The 11,673-nt window shown below is 52.0% G+C and overlaps 1 protein-coding gene across 2 annotated transcripts; it reads right to left on the bottom strand.

The window, feature by feature from the left end:
- Nucleotides 1-4,593: 4,593 nt before the first annotated feature.
- Nucleotides 4,594-7,657, bottom strand: TGOLN2 (trans-golgi network protein 2). 2 transcript variants are annotated; one of them, XM_062510494.1, is made up of 4 exons: nucleotides 7,471-7,657; nucleotides 5,817-7,063; nucleotides 5,245-5,328; nucleotides 4,594-4,738 (listed from the first exon to the last, which is right to left on the bottom strand). In XM_062510494.1, exons 1-4 carry the CDS (start codon nucleotides 7,544-7,546, stop codon nucleotides 4,733-4,735), a joined length of 1,413 nt encoding a protein of 470 aa, XP_062366478.1. In that variant the 5' UTR covers nucleotides 7,547-7,657; the 3' UTR covers nucleotides 4,594-4,732. The 2 variants fall into 2 exon arrangements, with proteins under 2 accessions (XP_062366478.1, XP_062366479.1); XM_062510495.1 differs by having other exon boundaries at nucleotides 5,817-7,024; nucleotides 7,471-7,656.
- Nucleotides 7,658-11,673: the final 4,016 nt, after the last annotated feature.

Genomic DNA, 11,673 nt, shown 5'->3' with positions numbered 1-11,673 from the left:
CCAGTCCCTGCAGATCCACGTTCCTGCAGGGTCCTGGAGGGTGCACACTGAGGCCCTGCTTCACTCCCAACCTGCTGGAGACATCTGTTCTCATGACAGAGGAGTCCCGAGGGGAAAAACCCAAGAGGTGACCAGCAGCAGCTTGTTCCCAGTCACACATGGAGAGAATGGGACAAGTTACAGGAACACCAATCAAAATTTCCTCTTGGAAGGTGAGCAGCTCAACCTGGAGGCACCAGAGCTGTTGGGGAGAAGGTTTAACAAGGCAGGTCCTCTTCCCAGAGGCCTCTGCAAAGCAAAACCACCTGATTTCAGCATAGAACAGTACTAACAGAACTGACACCAAACTTTCCCCCCAGCAGCATCCCCATGACTCCCACGGCTCCGAGGAGACCCAAACCGGCCTCTCCTCCTGCTTTTCTCAACCCAAAGAGCTCCAACCTTGCAAATGCCATCTCAGTCATTTTGGTGGTTTTTAAAATCCAAACAAACCTTCCCAGGCCATGGAATCTGTCTTGCAGAGGAAAAGCTGATATGTGTGCTTGGCTGGTGCCCTGCCCATAAGGAAAATACCTGCTGTGAGATCAGCTAAGGTTTACATATTTGCTCAGGGGGCCGTGCAAGATTCAAAGCTTCCAGCAAAAGAAGATAAAATAAACCTGGGGTGGTTAACATGGTTTTCTGCTTGGGTTCATTGGGGTCAGGGAGTGAATGTAGCAGCATTTGACAGAACCATGGAATCATTTGGGTTGGAAAAGCCCCAAGACCATCAAGCCAAACTGCTCCCCCAGCACTGCCAAAGCTCCGACTGTCCCATGTCCCCATGTACCACATCCACACAGCTGCTAAATCCCCCCAGGGATGGGGACTCCAGCACTGCCCTGGGCAGCTGTGCCAGGCCTGAACTGCTGTTTCCGTAGAGCAATCTTTTCAATATCCAACCTGAACCTCTACTGGTACAGCTTGAGGCCATTTCCTCTTCTGCTGTCCCTGTTCCCTGGGAGCAGAGCACAACCCCCAGCTGGCAGCATTCTCCAGTGCAGGAGCAGAAGGGTTGAAGGGCACAGACCCAGCCCAAGCCCAGCCCCCAGCTCAGTGTCCAGTTTCGCCCAGCTTCTCATGCATGAAACCTCCTGCACCTTCCGGGCCTCTCTGCTAAACTGCCTCTATTGGAATGTCTCAGCAACCCAGCCCTGATAAGGAGAGCCCAACCCAGCTGCAAAGCATTTCTAATTTCATTTGACATTATTTCGACTCATGGACTTTGATTGCTGGGTACAACCTTATGGGCACTCCCCACCCCTGGGATGCTTCCACTGCTTCTTGCACCCAGGGACAGGACCTGACCTGAGGGACTGTTCCTGCCCCACCACACCTACTCTGCCTGCCAAAGTATTCTTGGGACTTTCCAGCCCTCTCAGATTAGGGCGAGAACAGGTAAGGGGTTCAGGGAGCTCTTGGAGCACAGTGCAGTGGGGCTTCTTTTGGGAAATCACCCTAAGGACACAGAGCAGAGCAGTGCTTTGAGCCCCTTGCAGCAAGACTTGGAACTGGAGGGTCTGTAACCACACATCCCCATGGGAATCTTCATTTAATCCCTGGTTTTCACCTTTTTTTCCTCCTGCAAGCTGTCAGTAACCCCATCCCCAGGGAAATCAGTGGCCCTCCCTGTCCCCAGCCTGGCCTATGAGCCACTGTTGGGACTGGAAGGGAGAATGGAAGGCGGGATTTTCTTATTTTAGGGAAAAGGAAAGAGTTTCTTCCATTCTCTGCAGGAAACATTCTGCAGAAGTACCCTCACCATATGCTGGGGATCAGGCACCTCCTCTTCCCCATTTCACAGCTGGCTGGCAGCGGCAGCAGCCACACCACTCTTTTCCATCTCCCAGCTGCTGCTGCTCCAACAAGCTGGGACGTCCTGGATTGCCCTCTGGGGCTCTCTGGAGGAGAAAGAAGAAATCCAAGAAGAGAGCTCATGACTAAGCTCTGTCCAGAGCAGTTTAATCTCCTCTTGGGCCCTGACCTCACAGCACCCAGTGCCAGCTCGTGTGGAGCTGGGCTGATACCGGGCGCTGGAAAGCAGACTGGAAACTTCAAATCCGCTCTGGCCTGGGCCTGTCTGGGCTCCATCCGGTTGCACGTGGAGCTCTGAGCACAAACAGTTCCACAAAACCAGGTGTTTTTATCACAACCGACTTGTTTTGCATAAAGAGCAGCCACCCTGCACCTTTGGTGCCAGCTGTCAATGAAAACCATGCAAAGAACATCACAAACATAAAACCAAGAGAGAAGTGAAAACTCAACCTTTCTTGGGTTTTTAAAATCCATTTACTGGTTTCACCACACAGAAAATAAAAAAAAACAGTACAAAGAACTGTAAAAATTTCTGATCCTTCCAAGCAAGGTGCGTTCCACTGCAGCAGAAAACAAATCATGTGCTGGTTCAAGCCCAAAAAAGTAGGAGTATTTGGCAAAAAGCCCTCTGTATCAACAGACACCATCCATGGAAAAGACGTGTGTCCAAAGGGAAAGGTTCTCTGCACCTTAACTCCTTTAAGACACATCACATAAACAGCGTAAAACTCAACAAACTGGGAGCAATTCCCAGAGCTCTGGGGCAGCCCAGACTGTTGGTAGAACACACCAGCCTTGGGAAGTGCTGGTAGGGAGATTTTGGGGGAAAACCCCCAAATTCAGCCTGGTGTGAGATCTGTCTCTCCCCACACCCAGTGCTTCCCAGAGCCATGAGGTGCATCCTCACTACCCTAAGAAATTGTGCTTGGCTCAGCCTGGGACTGAGGTGTTTGAGGTCCAAAATATTCCCTCCCCTGTTGACAGCAGGGTGGGATTCCCACAGCTTAGAGCAAAATAGGATGTGAAACAGCTCCCAGGATAGAAAAATAAGTACTAAAAAAAAAGTTCTGAATTACCATTCAATTTAAAAAACAGACAAAAAATAAAAAAAAACAAAAACAAAAGACAAAAAAACCAAACCAAACCAAAAAACAACAACAAAAAAACAACAGGACAAATCAAGCATAGAACACTCACACTCCAAAAAGCTCACACACTCCAAAAAGCCTGGCCAGAGCAGCCCAGGAGCACACAGAATTCCACACACTGGAATAGGGTTTGTCTCCCTGCTGTTACCAGCCAAAAACCATTGTCCCCCTCCCCGACCCTGCCCTAAAGCAGCCCCCCCAGCCTGGCTGATCCCACAGGAGCTCTGGAGCAGGGTAGTTTGGTGCAGGATGGTACCACCCTTTTCCCCAAGAGTTACATTCCCAGCGCTGTTTCCCTTCCCTCCACCCTCCTGTTCTCCAAAACAACTCCTGGAACTCCTTTTAGCATTCTAGATGTTTCCTAGGGAAACTCTGAGAGCTCTTTAAAGCCAAGAGGGACTCTCATGCTCCTCGTGCTTGCCAAAAGCCAGCAAAAAGTGAAAGGATAATTTTAGGGTTTGGAGAAGGTCAAGCCCTCTTCTCCCCTCTTGGAACAAACTATTAGTAAATCAAAACTAGAGCTGCAGCTTCCACAGTGACCAGAAAACAGCTCTGCCCTTGTCCAATGTGACCACAGGGCAAAGGAGCTGATTGCTCCCAAGCCTGGGAAGGCCAGAAAAAAGCCCCACAGGAGGGAATTTAACTATTCTGGGATTCTTCCCATGCAGTCAGTCAGCAAGTGTGGGACTTGCACATGCCAGGCATGTGCACCTGATGTGGAGCAGCTGGATGCCCATGTGTGGAGCTCTGGGTTCCTCAAATCCTTTTTTTTTTTTCCCTATCCTGGAAAAATCCAAAGCACGAGCCAAGCAGGTATTGTGCCCTCTCCAGAAACAACCCAGCTTGAACAAACCTCTGGGGAGAGGAACTACAGGAATGAAAACCACCTCACAGGTGTAATTAGGGCACCAATGCCTTTGGCAGCCCTTGGTCTGACCACTACCAGGCCAACACAACTGGAGGGACTGGGAGATTGACTCATCCCAAACTCCTCAAGATTTACATTCCTTCCCTCCTACACCTGACAAGGAGAAGGAAGCAATCTTCCCATCTGAATTCCTGACCCCAACAGGGCTTGGAGCTTTCCCAGCCTGATCCCCTCCTCCACAGCACCACACCACAACCAACACCCCCAGTGGAAACAGCTGAACTGGGAGGACTGAGAGGAAAAAGACCTGCACAGAGCATGAAGGTTTTGAGCTACACTGCAAAAACTGCTTCAGCATGGCCAAAGGTGTGTGTGAACAAGGGAATCTGGGTGTAGAACTGGAAAACTGATTAGGGAGAGAAAACCCAAATCCAAATCTGTGGTGGGTCAATTCCAAACAAGCGCAAGAGAATTCACATGCTCCCAACCTGAGTACCAAACCCAACAGACAGAGGAGACCAAGGCAGCTTCGCTCCCAGGAAAGGGACAGTCCCATGGCTCATTGTGCAGCAGATCCATAATTTCCCCCTCTAAAGGAGGGGTCAGTCCAGCAAACAGCAAATTCCATTGCATTGGGACACAGAAGTTCTGGGTGTGCAGTTCTGGGACTGGCTTTTCCGGCAGCCAGACGCCCAGGGGAAAAACAAGGCAGCTGGGAAAGGAGCAATTTAGGGATGTGAGAGGTTTTATCAAGGTGCAGGTGCAAAAAAAAAAGCATTTTCCCTCCTTCCCATGGATTAAAATCCAACTGTGGCAGCACTGCATTCCCATCAGCATCCGTCATCATCTGAAGAGGAGGAATCTAGATCTGGAAAGGCAAAAAGAAAGGTTGGAACTACCTCAAAGCTCAAAATTACCTGCTGCTCTGTCCAGGCTTGAGAGAGCTGAGAAGTTCCCAAAGCAAACACGAGCTCCTGTCTTTGTTTTCCTACCTTTCCTCTTTCTATAGCAGAAAATAACTACAGACACATCTGTCTTGAAGGGCAAGAGGTGGAAAAAGGTTTCAAGGGAGAGAAGAAAGGAATTTCTCCACAAATCCTATCCTTCTCTCACTAAAATCCTCTCTGACAAGTCATTTGGATCAGTGACAAAGCCGTTCAGCACAGCACAGCTCGAGACTGTTCCACCTGTGCCCTGGGTCAGCTCTGCCAGCAATTCTCAGTCTTACTTTTTCCACTTCCGGGCAAAATCCTGTTTCAACACCAAACTGTGCTTTCCCAAATTGACTGAGTTGGGGCTTTGGGATCCTTCCTAATGCAAAAGGCCAATATTTTCTATTTCCAACACACACCTGCACTTTGGGCTGGGTCTCACCTTTTGATCCAGTCTCTGATAATCACCAGATTTGGGCCGTCGACCAGTTTTTGATCTTTTCCCTTCCAGAGCAAAAGCAATAATCTTTGGAGAGAGAAAAATGGAGACAGGGTGAGTGTAATGGCAGCTTCCAACACAGGTCACCTGTGGTTTTTCATTCACCTGCTCCTACAACCCTTTTCCTGTGACCAAGCACTTGAAATATGTAAATGCCAGTATTCGACCCCAGCTAAGATGGATAATAAAGTTTGCTCAACAAGCAGCAAACAGTCAGAATTTGTTTTCCTTCTCCTCCCTCAAAAACAGCTTTATGTGAGGTAAAACAACCCAAATCTTGTGCAACCTGCTACAGAAAACTGTCAGTAGGATGTAGGGATCTTACACCCCTTCATGTTTTCACCTCTTGGCTGAAAATCAGCAGCAGAGCTGAGAATATCCAGTTTCCACCAGATCTGACCCCTTTCCCTCCCACTGCTGTGGGACCACATGAACATGAACCAAACTACGAGACACGGGTGAGAAACCAGCCGGGTCCCAGTCCCAGCCCTCAGGGCTTTAGCAGGGCAACTCACCTTCCGTTTGTTGTGGTAGGCCACGTACAGGGCTGCGATGATGACAGCTGTGGTCACCAGGTAGGCAAAGAAGTGGCTGCTCTCTGAGTGGGCCCTGGGCAGGGAGGGAACACTCTTCTCTCTGTCCTGACCCAAAGAGGTGTCCCTGCCCTCCTCAGCATCGGCCAGGTCCTCTGCGGTGTTTTCTTCATTTTCCAGAAAGCTGTCGCCCTCCACAGTGGAGTGTGCCACGGGGCTTTGGTCCTCCTGGGAGTTCTCTGGATTGTCCTGGCTCTGAGGCTGCTTTCCACCAGCAGTGCCCTGGCTCTCAGGCTGGGCCTGCTGCCCACTGCTGCTGCCTTGGCTGGTACCCCCATTTGTGTGCCCATTCCTGGCCTCACTGCCCTGGGTGCCAGCCCTGTTCATGTCACTGCTGCCCTGGTCATTGTTCGTGCTGTCCTGAGTGTTGCTGCCATTTGTGTTTTCACTGCCCTTGTCATTGCTGCTCTTGCCAGTGCCAGCCTTGTTTTTCTCACTGCTGTTCTCCTTAGTGGCCTCCTTCCCAGGGCTGCCTGCCTGGCTACCATCCTGGCTGTTCTGGTTTACATTGCTGTTCTGGTCTTTGCTCTGCTCATTGTTGCTGTTGTGGCTGCCAATCTGGCCACCAGTGCTGGTGTCTGTGCTGCCCTGGCGACTAGTGCTGGTGCCTGTACTGCCCTGGCCACTAGTGTCACTGCTTGGGCTGCCCTGGCCACCAGTGCTGGTTCCTGTACTGCCCTGGACAACAGTGTCGCTGCTTGGGCTGCCCTGGCCACCAGTGTCGCTGCTTGGGTTGCCCTGGCCACTAGTGCTGGTCCCTGTACTGCCCTGGTCACCACTGCCTATGCTGCCTGGGCTACCTTTGCTGCTGTTCTGGCCTTTATCTCCCTGTCCCCCACCTACAGCACTGCTGCTTTCACCAGACTCATTTGCACCTTGGCCATTCTGAGCAGCCCCTGCACTGCTGCCTTTCTGTGACTCATTATTCCTCTTCTCATTGCCACCATTTCCAGTCAGACTGCTGTCCTTCTGCCCCTCGTTTGTCTTCTGCTCATCATCCACCCTGGTCCTTTCACTCAGATGTGTTTGGGAGTCGCCATTGTTGGAGTTATCCTTCCCCTCGTTTTTGTTCTCTAGGCTCGTGTGTTCCTGGTTGTCAGCTGCTCCAGGGGTCTCGGCTGCCTCAGGCGCTGTGGAAGATTTGCCGGTATGCATTTGCGGGGTTTCTGCTGTGGGCAAGCACGGGGAGCACACTCAGTCGGCACTGGGGGGGGGCAGAGAGCTGGAGAGCAGAGGGGAAATCCCCCAAGAGAGACGGTGGAACCGCTGGGGGAAGAGGGGAAACGCCACAGGAGTAGGGGGAGTCCACGGGGGCAGGCAGGAGCAGAGGAAGAAGATAACCTCAAGGGAGAGGAAGGACCTCCGGGGGAAGGGAGAAGCTCTGGACCCCAAAAGCAACCCCTCCCGCAGGAGGGCCCCAAGGGCAGAGGAAGCCCCGCAAACCAAGTACGGTGCCCGACCCACCACCGGCCCAAGCGCTTCACTACGCTCTCCCGCCCCTGCCATAGCCCTAAAGTCCGCTGGCCCTCCGCGAACCCTCCCAGGGCCCCCTGCCAGTGTGCCAGCAGCCCCTCACCCGCCGCGCGGAGCCCCAGGAGCAGCAGGAGCCCCAGGAGCCCCAGGAGCAGCAGCACCGACCGCGGCGCCTCCATGGCGGGCAGACCCCTCAGCGCCGGTTCGACCCGCAGTTACCACTTCCGGGCACGGATCCCGCGAGAGCGGGCAGAGGTGGGGAGGGAGCGAGAACGGGCGTGGGGGCGGAGACTGAACGGGATGGGGCGGGACTTGAGTCTTTGGGCGAGACTGGGGCCGTGAAGAGGCGGGGCTCGCGATGAGGAGGGGATATGGGTGTGGTCGCCCGGTGGGCGTGGCTTGTTCGGCTGGGGTGGGGCTTGGGGCGGCCGGAGCCCCATCGGGATGCGGTTGGTGCCCCCTGGCGGGCGTGAGGTCCTCGCAGCCTGGCCCCTGTGCAGTCACAGCCGCGTTTTGGGGTAAAACCTGCGGGCTTGGGGTCTGTGTCTCGGCCCCGAGAGCCCAGGGTGGCGAGTTAGTGAGAGAGCTAGTGACTGCATCCCCAGACTGGTGCTAGGACTGCACTCCCGGCTCTGGAGTGGGTGAGGCTGGGGGGCAAGAGGCAGGAAATCAGGGCTGCTTTCCTTTCCTTTGCTCCAGGACAGCTTGGTTTGGATAACCTGCTGGTTTTGGATAACCTGGTGGTTTGTTGTTTTTTTTTTTTTTTTAAATAACCCTGTTATTTTTCGGATTTTATTTGATTTTTTAAATGACCTGTTATTTTTCAGATACTTTTTCATTTTTCTGGATAACCTGTTGTTTTTCTTTCCTGGCCCAAGTAGGCATGCCCTGTACGACAACAGCAATCTCCAGCAGCAGCAGGAAATTGCCTTGTGCCTGTCAGCAGGCACCCAGGACTGTTCACTTCTTTCTGTTTATCTGGTTTAGACTGTTAAATCTCCCTTCTCTAGACCAAATATCCATGGAATCACGGAATCACAGAGCAATTTGGCTTGGAAGGGACTTGTAAAGCCCATCCTGGGACATGGGAAGGGACACCTTCCACTATCATAGGTGTTCCCAGCCCCATCCAGCATGGCCCTGGATAGTTCCTTTTAGATCAATGGGTTTGCCTCTGTCTGCAGCCAGGATGAACTTCTTTGTGTGTAACCCCCCTGGGTCATTTGTGCTGTTCCATGGTATTTGATCCATCACATGGCTCCAAAGCCAGGCAGTGAAATTTCACTGTCTCCAGCAGGAATCACAATCTTTCATGGCTGCATTGCCTGCTCCAGTTGCTCCATTTAACCCTAAAACAAAGGAAAAACATCACATGGAAACCAACGGAGTCCCACATGGTGATTAGGGAATAACTGGGAAATAATCCTGTCTTGGAGTGTGGCAGAAGATGTGGTAGATTTTCTTCTCTCGTTTTTCCCCCCAGTCTCTGGGGAATCTCAGTTCAATTCAACACACTCCAACAATCCCTGCTGCTCAGCTCTGCCTGTGCCAGCCTTTCCAAGGAGATGAGAACAGTTGGCCCAATGCTTTTTGGGGATTCAAACAGAGAATTGAGGCTGTTTCTCATACTCAGCTTTCACTCACCCCCTGGAAGTCAAGAGTGACTGAGCAGAGGCCAAGTTACAACAATGCCTCTGGGAATGGAATTCTGCCCAAAATACCATTGATGAAGCTGACAGCAGCCCAGAGCCCAGTGGCTTGCACCAGGACCCAACACTTCTGTTGGGATTAAACAAGATAAAGAGGCCCAGTGACCTCACCTCACTTCACCCTCCCTTCACCTCACATCCCTCACAACATGGCCCAAGACAATGTGTTGGAAGCTACTGGTCCTGGATCATGGATTAATAGAATATCCCAGGCTGGAAGGGACCCACAAGGACCGTGGAGTCCAGCTCCTGGCCCTGCACAGGACATCCTTACACCTGAGCATGTTAACAGCTGAACAGCAACTCTACATTCCAGTTTTAGGGTATCTCTGGACAGGGGTCATCTATTCTCATAAATTCTTGTGGTTTCACCTTTTGGGGATAACTCTTTCTGACAATAGCCACCAGCCAAAAAGCAGGCTGGATGCACAAATATGCCCTTAATTAATACTAATTGGGGTGTTTTAATATGGTGTCCCAAGGTATGGTGTCAAGATAATAAAGTCCTCACCTCGTCCAACATGTCTGTATCCCCCATCCCGCCCCTTCCCCCTGAAGGCTAATCTGGTCAGGATAAAGGATCAAAAGGAGAAACAATTAGCAAATGGAAGAATTTAATGATGCTAATTAAAATGTATTAAGTGTAGCTACTGCCTCTGCACCAGCTGCTTTGGCATGTGCCCGGAGAATGTAGAACACCAGCCATACCCCGGTGCAGAGTGGGATAACAGGACATCTGATGCACCCTCCCCTCCAGTCCCCGAAAAAAAAGGGGTTGGAAGAAACCTCGGTGTTCGTGGTGGAGCCCCTAATTAGCTCCATCTCTGCAGGAGACCCCTGGGACCTCATTAGGCTTTTCAATTAGTGCCTGGCCAGCCTGCAGGGGGGCAGGAGGAAGGACTGGGGAAGGGAGGGCGGGAAAGTGGCTGCAATTAAGCAATCGGGCAGAGGTGACAGAAGTAATCCCGAGTCCAGAAAGCAGCTGGAAAAGCTCCAAGCTGGCTCCCAGATGCTCCCAAGGTGCCCTTAACGACGCTCTGCCAGCTCCTGGCAATGAACCCCGTGGGGCTGTGGCTGAGGGGGGCCCGTGCCACTTGTTGAAAGTTTTCGACCCTTTTTCGTGGAATCAGGGAATGATTTGGGCTGGATGGAATCTTAAAGGACACCTTCTACTGCCCCAGCTCCCTCCAAGCCCTGTCCAAAGCTGGCCTTGGGCACTCCCAGGGATGGAGCAGCCAGTTCCACCCCAAACACAGCTCTGTGGCAGCTCCTCACCTGGACCAACCCCAGGCAGAGACACCAGGCACTGCCTGAGCTTTGTTTTGCTCTGGGGAGGGCAGTAGTGATGGTGTCTGTGAGTTACCAAGGACACAGATGCTCATTTCCAGTCCCAGCTCCTTCATCAACCTGGATGCTCTGAGCTCCCTGCATGGCCGTGCCCCATTGGGGGGCCATCACAAGCATGCTGGCCCCTCTTCCAGCTGTTCAGTGCCTCTCAGCTCCGGCAGGATCCAGCTGTCCCACCTCGCTCACACCGTGCTATCCCTTCCCTCTGCTGCTTACACTCCATTGTATCCCCTCCTGGCCTTTTCCCTTTCTCTGGATGGGACTGGGATACACCCTGTGAAAAGCCAATCACCTACAAAGCAGGACCAAGGCGTGGGCAGTGGCAGTGCCTCATTTCTTGGGGGACCTTGGGGCCTTGTGCTGCAAAACTGTGGGGCCTTGGTGCAGGTGTGAAAAATGCAATCTTGTAACATTTTGGGTTAGAAGGGACTTCAAGGACGACCCAGTCCCACCCCTGCCATGGGCAGGGATACCTTCCACTACCCCAGGTTGCTCCCAGCCCTGTCCAACCTGATGTTGGGCATTTCCAGGGATCCAGGGGCAGCGACAACTTCTCTGCGCACCCTGTGCCAGGGCCCTACCCCCCTCCCAGGGAAGGATTTCTTCCCAAAATCCCATCTAACCCTATGCTCTGGCAGTAGGAAGCCAATATCCTTTGTCCTGTCCCTCCAGCCCTTGTCCCAAGTCCTTCTCCAGTTCACTTGGATCCCCTTCAAGCACGTCCAGAGAGCCAAACACTACTGGGGAGTATCCCAGGAATCCTACATCCTGGACTGCCTGACTCCATTTCACCTTCTGGCTCTGAGGACAGCTTAAATAATGAGAAACATCACCTAAAACGTGTCCAAATCTGAGCAGTGGAGCCACCAGACCTCCTGGTCACACCGTCTCAAACAGAAATATGCTGGATATCTAGTTTTTTCCTACAACAAAGATAAACCCCAGTTTTCCTCTTCTAGAATCATGGAATGGTTTAGGTTGGAAAGGTTAAGAACCCTTCCAAGATTGTTCTTGTTCTTCTAATCCAAGGTTAAAGAACAACTTGCTCCAATCCATTCCCTCCTGTAGAAGTATTCCAGAGGACAAATAAAATCCAAAAGGACCCATTTTCCATGGACAACCACTCTGAATTGAGTATATTTATCCAGCTGTATTGCTGCAAGCATGATGGATATATTGATCCCATTATCTGTTCCACCACAACAGCTCCAGTGGGTTCATCCAGGACTGGAGCAATGCATCCCTGGTCT

Source organism: Cinclus cinclus, chromosome 29, assembly GCF_963662255.1.
Source record: "Cinclus cinclus chromosome 29, bCinCin1.1, whole genome shotgun sequence".
Lineage (NCBI taxonomy): Eukaryota > Metazoa > Chordata > Aves > Passeriformes > Cinclidae > Cinclus > Cinclus cinclus.
Note: the sequence above shows the minus strand (reverse complement) of the source record. Positions and strands in the feature narration are given on the sequence as shown.

Excerpts from the sequence above, each read along its gene's own strand:
- TGOLN2 (XM_062510494.1), bottom strand. The coding sequence starts at position 7,546 with ATGGAGGCGCCGCGGTCGGTGCTGCTGCTCCTGGGGCTCCTGGGGCTC. Across the intron at positions 7,064-7,470 it reads CCTGGGGCTCCGCGCGGCGG|CAGAAACCCCGCAAATGCAT; the intron begins GTGAGGGGCTGC and ends GCTTGCCCACAG. Across the intron at positions 5,329-5,816 it reads CCTACCACAACAAACGGAAG|ATTATTGCTTTTGCTCTGGA; the intron begins GTGAGTTGCCCT and ends CTCTCTCCAAAG.